The 17,309-nt window shown below is 43.0% G+C and overlaps 1 protein-coding gene across 1 annotated transcript in view; it reads right to left on the reverse strand.

Annotated features, from left to right (window-relative positions):
• The window catches only part of adarb2 (adenosine deaminase RNA specific B2 (inactive)), a 198,150-nt gene that overhangs the window by 14,679 nt on the left and 166,162 nt on the right, over positions 1-17,309 (reverse strand). Inside the window, exons 5-7 of the mRNA XM_071415101.1 lie at positions 11,029-11,197; positions 8,021-8,172; positions 6,199-6,370 (exon numbers count right to left, since the gene is read on the reverse strand). Of these exons, the coding sequence (XP_071271202.1) occupies positions 6,199-6,370; positions 8,021-8,172; positions 11,029-11,197 (493 nt within the window). The remainder of the gene's footprint in view (positions 1-6,198; positions 6,371-8,020; positions 8,173-11,028; positions 11,198-17,309) is intronic.

The raw sequence follows: 17,309 nt of genomic DNA on the forward strand, positions 1-17,309 counted from the left end.
AGATACTGTAGTAGTAGAATATTGGTGGTGAGATTGTAATATACTGATGGTGAGAGAGTACTATATTGGTGGTGAGATACTGTAGTAGTAGAATATTGGTGGTGAAATTGTAATATACTGATGGTGAGATAGTCCTATACTGGTGGTGAGATAGTCCTATACTGGTGGTGAGATAGTCCTATACTGGTGGTGAGATAGTAATATATTGGTGGTGAGATAGGCCTATACTGATGGTGAGATAGTCATATACTGGTGGTGAAATAGTCTTAAACCGGTGTTGAGAAAGTACTATACTGGTGGTGAGATAGTAATATGTTGATGGTGAGATGATAGTACTATATTGGTGGTGAGATACTGTAGTAGTAGTATATTGGTAGTGAGATAGGCCTATACTGGTGGAGATTGTAATATACTGATGGTGAGATAGTACTATACTGGTGTTGAGAAAGTACTATACTGGTGGTGAGATAGACCTATACTGGTGGTGAGATAGTCTTATACTGGTGGTGAGATAGTCTTATACTGGTGGTGAGATAGGCCTATACTGATGGTGAGATAGTAATATATTGGTGGTGAGATAGTCTTATACTGGTGGTGAGATAGGCCTATACTGATGGTGAGATAGTAATATATTGGTGGTGAGATACTGTAGTAGTAGTATATTGGTAGTGAGATAGGCCTATACTGGTGGTGAGATTGTAATATACTGATGGTGAGATAGTACTATACTGGTGGTGAGTTTGTAATATACTGGTGGTGAGAAAGTACTATACTGGTGGTGAGATAGACCTATACTGGTGGTGAGATAGTCTTATACTGGTGGTGAGATAGTCTTATACTGGTGGTGAGATAGGCCTATACTGATGGTGAGATAGTAATATATTGGTGGTGAGATACTGTAGTAGTAGTATATTGGTAGTGAGATAGGCCTATACTGGTGGTGAGATTGTAATATACTGATGGTGAGATAGTACTATACTGGTGGTGAGTTTGTAATATACTGGTGGTGAAATGCTGTAGTACTATACTGGTGGTGAGGTGATACTATACTGGTGGTGAGATGATACTATACTGGTGGTGAGATACTGCAGTACTATACTGGTGGTGAAATGATACTATACTGGTGGTGAGATACTGCAGTACTATACTGGTGGTGAGGTGATACTATACTGGTGGTGAGGTGATACTATACTGGTGGTGAGGTGATACTATACTGGTGGTGAGATACTGCAATACTATACTGGTGGTGAGGTGATACTATACTGGTGGTGAGATGATACTATACTGGTGGTGAGATACTGCAATACTCTACTGGTTGTGAGATGATACTATACTGGTGGTGAGATAGTAATACTGATGTTGCGATAGTACTATACTGGTGGCGAGATAGTACTACTGAACACTGGTGGCAGACCTGGTTTCAAATACTATTTTAAATATTTTCAAATAATTTAGTTGCAAAACTGAAAACCCCACCCATCTGTCACTCCAAATAATATTTGAACCCAGATCTGAATGGTGGAGAGATAGTAGGTCTAGATGTCTCTAGACTGCCTTGTCATTTGCTGTTTAGACTAATCTATTTTCCAGAATACATTAACAAATGGATGGGGCATAATTACCATGTTTATAATGATTTCCTCCTTTCAGAGCAAGAGAACAAAGATATAGAAGCCCTCTGTGTGTACCTGGGTTGTGTAGCTGTGTACTCACACAAGCATTGGACTAAAGACCTTATGAGAAGCGCAATCAGAGGCAAACATTATGTTGCTCATTTTCACACCATTGTTCTTTTTGTTAATCAATGTATCTTTATCATGGCTGCAATAATTGCAATTATCTTTTCCTCTTGCATCCCCGTTCATGACTAATAATGAGTCATTATGTTTTTTGCTTCCCCGAGCAGTCAATTAACATCGACGTTTTCCAAGAATCGCTAAACTGCGCTAACTGCCGCCCCGGCTGTACCTGCGCCACCACAATCTGTTCGTGGGATCTGTCCTACCTTTTCCAAACAAAAGAAAGAGCTCTATTCTCTCTTTTCCCCTCCCGCTACTTCCACCAAAACAGAAATGATTTAGCTTGAAATATTAATTTACCTAGGAAGCAACGCTGTGAATTAGAAACATATTTTAATCTCATGCAAGAAAAGACAGCCATCTGGCTGTTGCATGGATTTTAAAGGGGGAGACTCCCTCCCTCTCCCCCTTCCTCTCTCTATCCCTCCTTCTATCCCTCCCTCCTCCTCTCCGTAAACGGAGACCATTAAAGTAATGTGTTCATCTACATAAAATCCAAATGGAAGATAAAGGTTCATAGTCATATGAAAGCCATTTAGGCCCTTCAATTAAAACAAGTCATTGACTTAATCAAACATCCACTCTCTGGTCAATCAGGTGCCCAACCCTGTTGTGCTTTTTCAAAAACACTAACGATAACAATAATGACAGTAGTAACGATCACAATAATGACAGCAATAGTAATGATGATTAAAAAAAATATATGAAAAAAAGCTTTCATGGTGGTTCATTTACCGTAACATAACTTTACGCCTACGCAAACAGACATGATGACATGAGGGAGTGGGGGATGAATGAATGGAGGGAGATATATGATGAAGGGAGGGATACAACAAGGAGTGTAACTGTGGGACAAACAGACAGTGGCAGTAGGGCAGGCTTCACCTCAGATGTGTCTATTTACAGCTCAAATAGTATGGCTACACTATGATAAAAGGCTAAAGCCCCCTCTCCTCTCTCTCTTTCTCTCTCCACCCTCTTTATCCCTCTCTCTTTCACCCTGACCTTAATTGTCTCGGCCTTTACTGACCCACTCACTTCAGTGGAGGCCAAGGATAATTTACAAGGATCTAAAACGGAGAAAGAGGAGTAGAGAGAGAGAAAGGGTGTCGGATGTCGGACGGTATCTAGCTTGGTGGAAAGAAAGAAAGAAAGAAAGAAAGGAAGAAAGGAAGTAGGATGTCCCTTTTCCTTTCCCCTGACTGCCGTGTCATATCCCTCTATTTTTTGCCAAGTAATTGCTTTCACCTATGGTGGTGACCTAGACAGATGTAATCGCTGCGTCTCCAGCCCCGGCCAACTGAATCATATTGGGCAGATTAACGGTCACTTTCAGGGGGGAAGAGGAGAGCCACCTCAGAATACACTATATATACAAAAGTATGTGGACACCCCTTCAAATTAGTGGATTTGGCTATTTCAGCCACACATTGCTGACAGTTGTATAAAATCGAGCACACAGCCATGCAATCTCCATAGCAAAATTGGCAGTAGAATGGCCTTACTAAAGACGTGGCACCATCATAGGATGCCACCTTTCCAACAAGTCCGTTTGTCTCATTTCTGCCCTGCTAGAGCTGCCCCAGGCAGCTGTAAGGGCTGTTATTGTGAAGTGGAAATGTTTAGGAGCAACAACGGCTCAGGCGCGAAGTGGTAAGCCACACAAGCTCACAGAATGGGACAGCCGAGTGCTGAAGTGCGAGCGCGTAAAAATCGTCTGTCCTCGGTTGCAACACTCACTACGAGTTCCAAACTGCCTCTGGAAGCAACGTCAACACAAGAACTGTTCATGAAATGGGTTTCTATGGCCGAGCAGCCGCACACAAGCCTAAGATCACCATGCGCAATGCCAAGCATTGGCTGGTGTGGTGTAAAGCTCGCAGCCATTGGGCTCTGGAGCAGTGGAAATGCGTTCTCTGGAGTGATTAATCACGCTTCACCATCTGGCAGTCCGACGGACAAATCTGTGTTTGGCGGATGCCAGGAGAATGCTACCTGCCCAAGTGCGTGTACCAACTGTAAAGTTTGGTGGAGGAGGAAAAATGGTCAGGGGCAGTTTTTCATGGCTAGGCCCCTTAGTTCCAGTGAAGGGAAATCTTAATACTACAGAATACAATGACATTCTAGATGATTCTGTGCTTCCAAATTTGTGGCAACAGTTTGGGGAAGGCCCTTTCCTGTTTCAGCATGACAATGCCCCCGTGCACAAAGCGAGGTCCATACAGAAATGGTTTGTCGGGATTGGTGTGGAAGAACTTGACTGGCCTGCACAGAGCCCTGACCTCAACCCCATGAAACACCAGCAAAGGGGGGACCAACTCCATATTAATGCCCATGATTTTGGAATGAGATGTTCGACGAGCAGGTGTCCACATACTTTTGGTCACATAGGGTATCTGTAGCTAGCTAGTCGAGGGCCTAACCCTCCCTGCTCGCTGCACATAAAGTGTCAAATAAAATCATTACATAGAAATATAATGACTAGAACGGACAACTGACCATGATAATTTGAATGGTATACTCAAGGGTACACTCAATAAGGCCACCGGTCCACTGACTTTGGGCATGTCCGTTTTAGTAATACTATTTCTATGGCTTAAAACATCTCTGCTAAGAGACTAGTTAGTCTGAGTGAGCAAGATACTGCCAAAATAAAGGAAACACTTGAGTAAATGAGGGATACAAAGTATATTGAATACAGGTGCTTCCACACAGGTGTGGTTTCTGAGTTGTTTAAGTAATTAATATGTGTGTGTGTGTGTGTGTGTGTGTGTGTGTGTGTGTGTGTGTGTGTGTGTGTGTGTGTGTGTGTGTGTGTGTGTGTGTGTGTGTGTGTGTGTGTGTGTGTGTGTGTGTGTGTGTGTGTGTGTGTGTGTGTGTGTGTGTGTGTGTGTGTGTGTGTGTGTGTGTGTGTGTGTGTGTGTGTGTGTGTGTGTGTGTGTGTCTCAGTCACCAGATCTCAACCCAATTGAATACTTACAATATGGGAGATTCTGGAGCGGCGACTGAGACAGCGTTTTCCACCACCGTCAACAAAACACCAAATTATGGAATTTCTCGTGGAAGAATGGTGTCACATCCATCAGAGTGCCAGACACTGTAGAATATATGCCAAGGTGCATTGAATCTGTTCTGGGTCGTGGTGGCCCAACGCCCTATTAAGACACTTTATGTTGGTGTTTCCTTTATTTTGGCAGTTAACTTTATGTATCAAGATCATAGACAGGTATGGCCAGGCAGATGTTGTTGTATCCTATAAGTAAAAAAAAAAACGCTAGCAGCACCAATTAGCCTCCAAATATTGGGAGAATTGTAGGGAAACAGTGCTGCTAGCTGCCATCGCCACATCTCTCCCTAGTTGAGTGAGATAATACAGCTAATGTGTGGACACTCATGCTCTCACCTCCCGGTGGAAAGAGACAGGGTGAGAACTAGAGATTTAATGTAACATCCCTTTCTTCAACCACCGTATCGAGAACAAGGAGATCATTCGTTGCTGTCAAAAGATGCCTCAGAAAAAAACACACTAGTGGTGAGTAAAAAAATCTCCCTGAACATTTACTTAAGCCTCGATAAACTACCGCCTTGTCTCCCCTCATGTCAGATCTCAGAACCCTCTGACTGGGTAGGTGGTGGAGGAATATCACACAGCCGAGGTAGCAGCCCTTATTCACTGTACTGTGGGTGTACTGTTAAAGACCATGGTTGTCCCAAATGGCATCCTATTCCCTGTAGTGCACGAGGCAATCTAAGACCAGGAGGTAGTTTAAGGGTCAGGGGATTCAAACAATGGACGATCCCTACATGAATTAATTAGTGTAGGATTATCCTATGCAAACTCATATGGAAAATAAGCGTCATTCAGTCAACAGGAGAAAAATCAACAACACAAATCACTGACTGACTGACTGACTGACATCTCCGGCTCCCTGCTCCTGTTCTGTCTCTCCTGCTCTTGGGAAGAGATTTATCCACCACACACAGTAAATACCAGACCAATCCCAACCCTTCTCTGTAGTCAATAAAGCCATATTTTTAAATGCTCTGTTTAAACAGGGATCATGTGTTTTCATAAAAAGGTAATCCACTAATAAAGATAGCCCTCAGATCAATAGATGGCTGTGTTTTCGTTCCTGTCTGTGGAGCATGTGGATTACTCAGAGTTTGGCCTCTGTGAACATCGCCCTTTACTTTCTGACTTCTACTGTTTTGTTTTACCTCTGGCTATGACTGTCTGTCTGTTGATTCAACAATTTTCATCCTATCCTCTGAAATGTCATATAGGCAGATCATATATGCTTTACCTTTGATGACATAGCAGGTCCTAAAATTCGACAAGGGAGGGGAAAAGTGTGTTTTCATGGTAATGACACTGATGGTGTGTTTGTGATGATCTAACCTTGTGATCTTGTCTGTGCAGGACATGGTGATGAGCTGTTCCCCTTGCAGTACCCCGTCCCAGGTCTGGACTGCCCCTCTGGAGGACCTCACAGGCAGGGTCCCCTCCCCGGACTCGATCTTGGTCCTCAGGTGGCTGTGGAACTTCTTCAGCAGGTGTCTGCTGCTGTGCACTGGGAACAGAACAGAGCCGGACGGTCAGTCTTATTTGTGTGTCTGTGTGTGTGTTAATTTATTCATTCATACATGTCTGTGTATCTGACTGGTTCTATTCAGTACGTAGCACACATGATCATGCCTAACTTTGTGTCTCTATGTTCTGAACGTCACTATTGCCTGCAATTCCACCTCATATTCATCCCATATGGAAATCAACCAAAAGGGGCAATGATTCTAAACCCTTTGCCAAGTAGTTCTCCACTACATATCTCTCTCTCTCTCTCTCTCTCTCTCTCTCTCTCTCTCTCTCTCTCTCTCTCTCTCTCTCTCTCTCTCTCTCTCTCTCTCTCTCTCTCTCTCTCTCTCTCTCTCTCTCTCTCTCTCTCTCTCTCTCTCTCTCTCTCTCTCTCTCAATTCAATTCAATTCAAGGGGCTTTATTGGCATGGGAAACATGTGTTAACATTGCCAAAGCAAGTGAGGTAGGTAATATACAAAAGTCAAATAAACAATAAAAATGAACATTAAACATTACACATACAGAAGTTTCAAAACAATAAAGACATTACAAATGTCATATTATATATATGCAGTGTTGTAACAATGTACAAATGGTTAAAGCACACAAGTTAAAATAAATAAACATAAATATGGGTTGTATTTACAGTGGTGTTTGTTCTTCACTGGTTGCCCTTTCTCTCTCTGGCAACAGGTCACAAATCTCTGCTGCTGTGATCGCTCTCTCTCTCTCTCTCTCTCTCTCTCTCTCTCTCTCTCTCTCTCTCTCTCTCTCTCTCTCTCTCTCTCTCTCTCTCTCTCTCTCTCTCTCTCTCTCTCTCTCTCTCTCTCTCTCTCTCTCTCTCTCTCTCTCTCTCTCTCTCTCTCTCTCTCGATGCAATGAAGTTAAGGTTAAAGTTAAGCCTTGAGTTCCCCTCTGAAGTATTGAGGAAAAGGCAGAGAAAGGTATTATGGGAGCCCCTTCTGCATAAGTAATTTTCTAATCTGTAAAAGCTGATTGATGAACATTTAAAAGGTTTAATGACCAAGAAAGTGAAGTTCAAAGCTTTCCAGGGAGACAGTCTCTCAGTTCCTTTCATACTGGCGTGATTCATTTGCCTCCTCAAATGTTTTTTTCCTTCATTTTAGTGTGTGTGTGTGTGTGTGTGTGTGTGTGTGTGTGTGTAAGAAAACCTCCACGTCAATATAATGATACACCAGCAGCATGGCTACAGTGCTGAATAGATCTGTCTAAGAGAAAAAAGGAGGGGAAATATTTTTTATGGAAAACTGCCAAGCAGATTACATTGCTAACCCTGTAAGTCACACATAAAAACGAATGCCAGCCGTCGCCATCTAAATGAATATACATTTTTTTATGGAGTAAGCATTAAAATGTCATCTGTTCAGCACAGTGGCTTGGCAGTCTGAAAGGCCTGTGGATGTAATGTGACATGAAAGGGATGCCAGTTTTCTGACAACGTCTGACAAAAGCAGAGCAGTCGCTTTCAACATATCAGCCGGCAGAAGATGATCCCTTTAAAAAAAAAAAACTCTGGTAAAGGAGAAAAAGACACCAAACCACGAGGAAGACAGGAGAGAGGGAGGGAGGGAAAATAAACGAGCGATAACGAGAGAGATGAAGATGGAAAGAGAGAGTCTGTCTTACGGTCTGTGGTGATTTCGTAGGGCGAGTTGAGGCGAGCGTCTCCGCAGGGTGACGTGCTGATGTACATATGGAAATGGACGTTGTCCCTCAACCGGTACCCTGACTCCTTGTGCCGGACGAATATCGACTCTTCCCAGTCCTCTCGCCTTTTGCTTCAAAGACAAAGAAAAAGAAAGAAGAGATGAGGAAAAAGAGAGTGACCACTATCTATCACAGCTGACACATAAACCCCCCCGGCCCCGTCTATTTTTCAATGATGAACTGAAACAGAGGGAGAGAGCGAGTGATGACAAACACTGGCCTTCTCCCTGACCAAAGCAGTTTCTCTCTCTGTCACTGTCGGCCCCCTGAACATTACTCAGTCTGTCTCAACTGGATGATACATCACGAAGAGCAGAGGGCTGCTGGTGTGTGTGTGTGTTTGAGTGTATATGTGTGTGTGTATACCAGTTTCTCCTACATCATCCCTGAATGGTTGAAATGACTATGATCCTTGACTGATACTAGACACTAGGCTACCCACTAAAACTCCAGCCAGTTATTCAGCTACTGATTGTGATGTGTGATAGTAGTTGCTACTACGAACTGAGGCTGCAGATATTTGTTTTACTCAAATATACTTTAATTTCACAAATCCGTATTGAACCACGCCACATGTTTACTATTTGATGCCTTGAATTTAAATAATTCAGTTCTACCATATACTAATAGACTCAGGGCTCGCCATTGTGATTTTTCATCATTGGAGACATTAGGCATTGCATGATACTACAGTATATTCCCTATGTCGCTCTCTGTCTCAACCCTAGACTTTTCATAGTATATATCAATGATGTCGCTCTTGCTGCTGGTGATTCTTTAATCCACCTCTACGCAGACGACACCATTCTGTATACATCTGGCCCTTCTTTGGACACTGTGTTAACAAACCTCCAAACGAGCTTCAACGCCATACAACACTCCTTCCGTGGCCTCCAACTGCTCTTAAATGCTAGTAAAACGAAATGCATGCTCTTCAACCGATCACTGCCTGCACCCGCCCGCCCGACTAGCATCACTACTCTGGACGGTTCTAACTTAGAATATGTGGACAACTATATATACCTAGGTGTCTGGCTAGACTGTAAACTCTCCTTCCAGACTCACATTAAGCATCTCCAATCCAAAGTTAAATTTAGTATCGGCTTCCTATTTCGCAACAAAGCCTCCTTCACTCATGCTGCCAAACATACCCTCGTAAAACTGACTATCCTACCGATCCTTGACTTCGGCGATGTCATTTACAAAATAGCCTCCAACACTCTACTCAGCAAATTGGATGCAGTCTACCACAGTGCCATCCGTTTTGTCACCAAAGCCCCATATACTACCCACCACTGCGACCTGTATGCTCTCGTTGGCTGGTCCTCGCTACATATTCATCGCCAAACCCACTGGCTCCAGGTCATCTATAAGTCTTTGCTAGGTAAAGCTCCGCCTTATCTCAGCTCACTGGTCACCATAGCAACACCCACCCGTAGCACGCGCTCCAGCAGGTATATTTCACTGGTCATCCCCAAAGCCAACACCTCCTTTGGCTGCCTTTCCTTCCAGTTCTCTGCTGCCATTGACTGGAACGAATTGCAAAAATCACTGAAGTTGGAGACTTATATCTCCCTCACTCTTTAAGCGTCAGCTGTCAGAGCAGCTTACCGATCGCTGCAGCTGTACACAGCCCATCTGTAAATAGCCCATCCAACCAACTACCTACCTCATCCCCATATTTGTTTTTGTTTTTCTGCTCTTTTGCAAAACCAGTATTTCTACCTGCACATCATCATCTGCACATCTATCACTCCAGTGAAAATTGCTAAATTGTAATTACTTCGCCACTATTGGCCTATTTATTGCCTTACCTCCTTACTTCATTTGCTCACACTGTATACAGATTTTTCTATTGTGTTATTGACTGTACGATCGTTTATCCCATGTGTAACTCTGTGTTGTTTTTGTCGCACTGCTTTGCTTTATCTTGGCCAGGTCGCAGTTGTAAATGAGAACTTGTTCTCAACTGGCCTACCAGGTTAAATAAAGGTAAAATATATATATATATTTTTAAATAGGGTGAATATACGTCAGTTGTGGCATTATGTTTGGCTATTTTCATAGGACTTATCTTTCCCATTAGCTTTCTCTTGCTCAGCCGCTGAGACTCTGGCCCACTGATTATATTAGACATTGAGGAAAGACAAAAGTCAATACGCTGTATTATGCTAATATGACATTAAAGGAACTAGCCTTTTCTACTCTAATCTGACAAGCTGGCAATTTAGCAGCCAGAAGGGCCTGGCATGTAAGATTGGTTTATAGTAGCACATGATGCAATTTACCAAAGTGGTTGTGTAGGTAGGAGAATTTCAAACTAAAAACAACATTTTTTAGAAGACTATTCTTCTTCTCTGGTGGGGAAAATATTAGGTTTTGGAGAGGTAGTTATAGCGGTTTCACAAGCTAAAGATTGTAACGTATATCATTTTAATCAGGAATTCATTGCTTTGACACAATACCAGTCTCCCTACAGTATGACGCTTGATTGTGAAAATGTCTTTGTTGTATACCGCTTCTCTGTTACCATGGTGCTAAGTAAGAACAGATTTGTAATTTAAGCATAGCTACAAGTTCTATAATATAACCTGATTTAGAATCTTATTTTTAGGAGCATTTAATGAACATCTATGAAAAATAACTCATGAATAGTGGTTTAAAAACACATCCAGTATATCACCTTAATTTACATATCCCTCACTTTACTTGTAAGGATAATTAGTAAAACACCCCTGCCTACTCTTGTACTATTCAAAGGAGACAAAATTAGATGTTATTACTGAGAGTAGAGGAAGCACATCAACACTTTACTTAAAGCCTGCAGGTATAATGTTTTATTAGATGCTATAAGCTTGTATGAGCCCTTACAATCAGGCCTTATAATACGGTTTATAATATGTTACAGAAGCATTCGATGTTGTTACCTTAAGAAGAGCTCTAACTGAGAGTAGAGGTAGCGAACCAAGGCTCTCCTGGCTGTGATTTCAGCGTGACAGTCGTTGACCACCAGTCCTTGGTTACTGATGTATTCTCCCTTGATACATTTGGTCCCGGTAGATAACGCTACCACCTGGACTTGTCTCAGGTCCAAACCTGGCAAAGACAGAGAGAGGAAAAAAAGGGAGACAAGTGTTAGAAATAAAATAGCTTTATTACATTTAAAATATAATTTAGAACTCATGACTCACACTTCATTGTGTCATTTGACAGAACACCATGTCATCAAGTAATCATGTGGTGTGAAAACTATGAAACAAGAGTATGTCTAGAGTCTGCATTAGTTAGGGGATAACAGTGGACTCCATCAACAATTCTCCTTTAACCAGAAGATTCTCCATCAACACCTAAATACCTTTAACCAGATACCATAGGCCATTTCTGAATGGCACTATATTCCCTATATAGTGCACTACTTTTGACCAGGCCCTGGTCAAAAGTAGTGCCCCATGTAGGGAATTGGGTGCCATTTGGGACACAGATCATTTAAATACCATGTCAGACTTCAGGGGAACACTTCAGGTGAACACTACTACCACTCTTTGAAACGTGATTGTTAGTGAACCCAGTAGGAAGAAACCCACCCTTGCATCCCATAGATCCCCTCCTGCCACAGCCCTGAAACCTATTTGTTTGATTTTAATTCAAAAGCACTGTGGTTAAAAAATGGGCTTCAGCAGCAGGATTTTTGACAGCATAAACCATGAGTGTGTGACGGGGCTGGCTCAGCATGCTTTAACCACCGTCACTCTCCTTTTCTCTCCTCCGCTCTCCTCTCCTTTGCCTGCCACAAATCTCTCCATCGCTTCACAAATTCAGGGTTCACTGCGTCCGCCGGACCTGGAGGCAACGCGGGTGCAACATATGAGCTTTTATCTGCTGTGGCCCAGATGGTATTGTAGTCAGGCAAGCAGACAGACAGACAGACAGACAGACAGACAGAGACAGACAGACAGACAGACAGACAGACAGACAGACAGACAGACAGACAGACAGACAGACAGAGAGAGAGAGAGAGAGAGAGAGAGAGAGAGAGAGAGAGAGAGAGAGAGAGAGAGAGAGAGAGAGAGAGAGAGAGAGAGAGAGAGAGAGAGAGAGAGAGAGAGAGAGAGAGAGAGAGAGAGAGAGAGAGAGAGAGAGAGTGTGTGTGTGCAGGCAGACAGGCGACGAGCCACCTCTGCCAGGTTGCCATTAACAATAAGAGCAGCTCATATTGAGGTGGGGTTAAAGTCATGGCCTCTGAAATCCATTCGGCTAGCTTTGACTAACCACCTTCTGACTCAGTGGCTGCTTGGATAGAGCAAAGGAGGACGGAGACAAAGAGATATGGTTCTTCTCATGATGCATTTCCTAGCTTCTTTATACGTTCTTGTAGCAATGCTATATTGTTGTCCCCCACGATTAAATCGGGGAGGCGATTTTGGATCCGTCAGTTAGTCCGTTAGTCACAAGCGATATCTCAGAGAGCATTGGCCTGATTTTTACGAATCTTGGGTGAATGATGCGTCTTGCCATTAAGATCCGGCATTTACAAAATTACACTGATTGGCCAGATGGTGGCGCTATAACAAGAGATTGAAAATGCAAACTTTGAAAGGTCACGCCCCTCACCCCATTTGACCTAAAGTCATGAAGAAATGTGGATTTCCCACCAATTTGAATTTTAGAACGCTACTCTTCTGGCAACGAATGACCGATCTGCACGAAACTTGATATATGGCATCCATGGACAAATGTCTCTCAACATCTCTCAACGGAACAAAGGCATACAAATCAGTCAAGGATATTCGCATTGTATCACAATGTGTTGCTTATTTTGTTTTACTTTTTACAAAGTAAGTTGACTGAGAACACATTCTTATTTACAGCAACGACCTGGGGTTTAGTTACTTACAGGGGCGCAGAGGGGGGATGAATGAGCCAATTGGAAGCTGTGGATGATTAGGTGGCTCTGATGGTGGGGGCCAGATTGGGAATTTAGCCAGGACAAATGTTGCGAACACCGGCAAGACTCAACATATGCAAGAACATTCATATAGACCACACGTTATAATGGGCACATGTTTATACCATATCTCTTGATCTGTTTGATGAAATTTGTCACACATGCTCAGGGATTGGAGTCTAACTAACCCACAAGATATCTCAGACATCATTGACCCGATTTTGACAAAACTTGGGTGAATGATGCGTCTTGCCATAGAGATCCATAATTGACAAAATTACACTGATTGGCCCAAGGGGTGTGGGCTGCACCATTCTTGGGGGACGACATGTTTGCTGTTGCCTTGTTGATTACGAAACGGTTCTGGCCGCGCAATCTGATTGATCAAAAGTGCATTCCAACCGTGATGTTATTTAGCACAATATCATTTCTAGCCGTGAAGCACTGTATGATCAGTCCTCTAACAGCAGCAAACCAAGGCAACAATGTGGCAGCTGAATCACCTAGCGTAGAGAAAAAAATCAAGCCATTAATGAATAAATTATGCTCTTTGGTTGTAGAAACTCCACTAACACAATCACTCAGAGAAATTGGTGCCCTGGCTAGCTCTTAGCGGAACCACTGCAACACCAGCCCAGACCAGGGAACCCACGCCAGGAACTACAAGATTAATGTTAAGGACAAACCAGATGCTGGCTGCTCCTGCTCTGTTATGTCAACTAGTGCCAGCTCTGCACAGGCTCAGTAGCCAAGTCAAAACCATAATGCAAGTTGAGTGCCAAGTTGAGAAGGAACAGATACTTTACCTCTAGCAGCATATTTTGAGACACCTAAACCTATGTTTTCTGCCTCCGAAATGGCACCCTATTTCGTTTGGGACGTTCCCCTAGATCGAAATGATTTCCTCAGGACTAGTCTATGTGGGGTAATAGCTTGGTCCAATAACCTCACCATGGTTCATCCTCTGTTGTGTCATCTACTGTACAGTGCCAGGTTGAGTCTTAGTGTGGAAGCAAACCAACAGCTCCAGGTCTCATCTATCCTCCACATCAGCCCTGAGCATGCAGCAACATGCCTCGTTCTGGGGAGATAATACAAGTTAAACGTGCCAACTGCAACACCCTTTTCACTCTCTTTTTTTCCCCTCCTTTTTTCCCCTCCTTTTTCTCTGATGTTCCACTTAGCAATTGTTTAGATCCATTTTGCGGGGGATAATTTCTCCTAGCTGCTCTTCATCTCACCATGAAATTGCCACCAAGCAGCCGCCCCCCCCCCCCCCCTCTGAGAGGAGAAAGAGAGAGCGAGAGCGCGTGAGAGAGATTTTAAGTGGGGTTAATAGCTATCATCAAGCAGGTATTTTCCAAATTAGGTTTGTCTCATCAGTTTCTATCATCATAAGACTATTATCATAAGGAAGCCTTCTGGAGTAACTAACTTCAGTCATATTTCAGTTTAGTAAAGGGGTATTAAATGATACACAGGCTATTATAAAGTTCAACTTTCCAATTTTCTACTCTGTTATCAGCTCTGTTATCAGCTAAATCAAGTTTGTATTCTTTATTCACAGACCTTTCCAGTTTCTTTGTTGCTGTAGACAAAGAGACATGTTAATAGACAGAAATAAGATTTTTCTGTAATAAGAACCCATTATTCTTAAGTACTAAAGGAGCATTAAAATGATGTTCTTCTCCTGGAGTAAAAGGAATTGTCGCCAAGCCAAGGTTAACGCAAGTGAACTCATTTGCATGCCACTAGGCTATAAAGAGACTCATGAACGCAGGATGTTTGAAGATCTTCAATGTGAAATTAAGATGTGTATCATCATGAGAATCAATATGAACATATATCTGATACAATGACAGGGAGGGGTAGCTAGGAGAGAAAATTATGTTTTTGAACCTTGAAATCTTTCTGGGTGTGCAACTCTTTAACGACCTCTAGAATTGACGGAATTGTAATATATGTGTGTCCCAAATTCCACCCTACCGTATTCCCTTCATAGTGTACTACTACAAGCTTGGCACACCTGTATTTGGGGAGTTTCTCCCATTCTTCTCTGCAGATCCTCTCAAGCTCTGTCAGGTTGGATGGGGAGCGTTGCTACACAGCTATTTTCAGGTCTCTCCAAAGATGTTCCATCGTGTTCAAGTCCGGGCTCTGGCTGGGTCACACAAGGACATTCAGAGACTTGTCCCGAAGCCACTTCTGCATTGTCTTGGCTGTTTGCTTATGTTCGTTGTCCTGTTGGACCGTGAACCTTCGCCCCAGTCTGAGGTCCTGAGAGCTTTCGACCAGGTTTTCAACAAGGATCTCTCTGTACTTTGCTCCATTCATCTTTGCCTCGATCCTGACAAGTCTCCCAGTCCCTGCCACTGAAAAACATCCCCACAGCATGATGCTGTCACCACCATGCTTCACCGTAGGGAGGGTGCCAGGTTAACTCCAGACATGACGCTTGGCATTCAGGCTAAAGAGTTCCATCTTGGTTTCATCAGACCCAGGAATCTTGTTTCTCATGGTCTGAGAGTCTTTAGGTGACTTTTGGCAAACTCCAAGCGGGCTGTCATGTGCCTTTTACTACCATAAAGGCCTGATTTGCGGAGTGTTGCAGAGATTGTTGTCCTTCTGGAAGGTTCGCTCATCTCCACAGAGGAACTGTAGAGCTCTCTCAGAGTGACCATTGGGTTCTTGGTCACCTCCCTGACCAAGGCCCTTCTCCCCCGATTGCTCAGTTTGGCCGGGCGGCCAGCTCTAGGAAGAGTCTTGGTGGTTCCACATTTATTTTATTTAAAAAGGATGGAGGCCACTGTGTTCTTGGGGACCTTTAATGCTGCAGAAATGTTTGGGTACCCTTCAAGGAGTCTGAATACTTTCCGAAGGCACTGTATAGGTAATAGGGAGCCATTTGGGATGTATACAAAGTGTACTACTAATTTTAATAACTATGACCCATGACCTTACAGTAGTGTTGATAATAGGGTCATTTCAATCTCTTGATACGAAAAAATATTAAACATCATTCTCATGATAATAATTAAATTTGACCTACAAATGCACTCCATTCAAAAACAATTTTTCTGCCCTCTGAACTGACAGTGTTATTAGCCTTTCTGTCCTGACAGTGCTGTCGCCATACAGCCGTCTTACCCAGGGATGGCAACAGGCGGCCCGTGGAACAAAACCGGCCCGCAAGTGATCGTTTTTGGTCCCCCAAAGTTTTTAGTAAAACAAAACAAAAATATAAACGCAACATGCAACAATTTCAACGATTTTAATTCCTTAGGCCCTAATCTATGGATTTCACATGACTGGGCAGGGGCGCAGCCATGGGTGGGACTGGGAGGGCATAGGCCCACCCACTGGGGAGCCATGCCCAGCCAATCAGAATGAGTCTTTCCCCACAAAAGGGCTTTATTACAGACAACAATACTCCTTAGTTTCATCAGCTGTCCGTGTGGCTGGTCTCAGACTATCCCGCAGGTGAAGAAGCCAGATGTGGTCCTGGGCTGGCATGGTCTGCGGTTGTGAGGCCGGTTGGACGTACTGCCAAATTCTCTAAAACGACATTGGAGGTGGCTTATGGTAGAGAAATTAACATTACATTCTCTGGCAACAATTCTGGTGGACATTCCTGCAGTCATCATGCCAATTGCACGCTCCCTCAAAACTTGAGACATCGTGTTGTGTGACAAAACTGCACATTTTAGAGTGATCTTTTATTGTCCCCAGCACAAGGTGCACCTGTGAAATCATCATGCCGTTTAATCAACTTCTTGATATGCCACACCTGTCAGGTGGATGAATTATCTTGGCAAAGAAGAAATGCTCACTAACAGGGATGTAAACAAATTTGTGCACAAAATATGAGAGAAATAAGCTTTTTGTGCTTATTTATTTCAGCCCATGGAACATGGGACCAACAACACTTTACACGTTGCGTTTATTTTTTTGCTCAGTATACTGTATATACATTTAATTAAGAACTTTATTTTTTGGTAAAAAAAAAAACTAAAATCACCAGGAATTCAGCCAAAAATGTGTTTAATTTAGGAAATCTGTGCCTAAGTATTATCACAAACGAAAAATGTTACATATGTGATCGTGGCTCAATGTAATCAAGATATGAAATTATTGTTATTTTCAAGTACAATCTCTTTTTGGGCTTAGTTGTGGTCAATTTGCAGTGTACAAATGATTATGATTATGTTCCGGGCCCCCGACCATCAGCTCCAACCTTCCCCACCTCTAACCCGACTCTGACAA

Source organism: Salvelinus alpinus, chromosome 8 (genome assembly GCF_045679555.1).
Source record: "Salvelinus alpinus chromosome 8, SLU_Salpinus.1, whole genome shotgun sequence".
Lineage (NCBI taxonomy): Eukaryota > Metazoa > Chordata > Actinopteri > Salmoniformes > Salmonidae > Salvelinus > Salvelinus alpinus.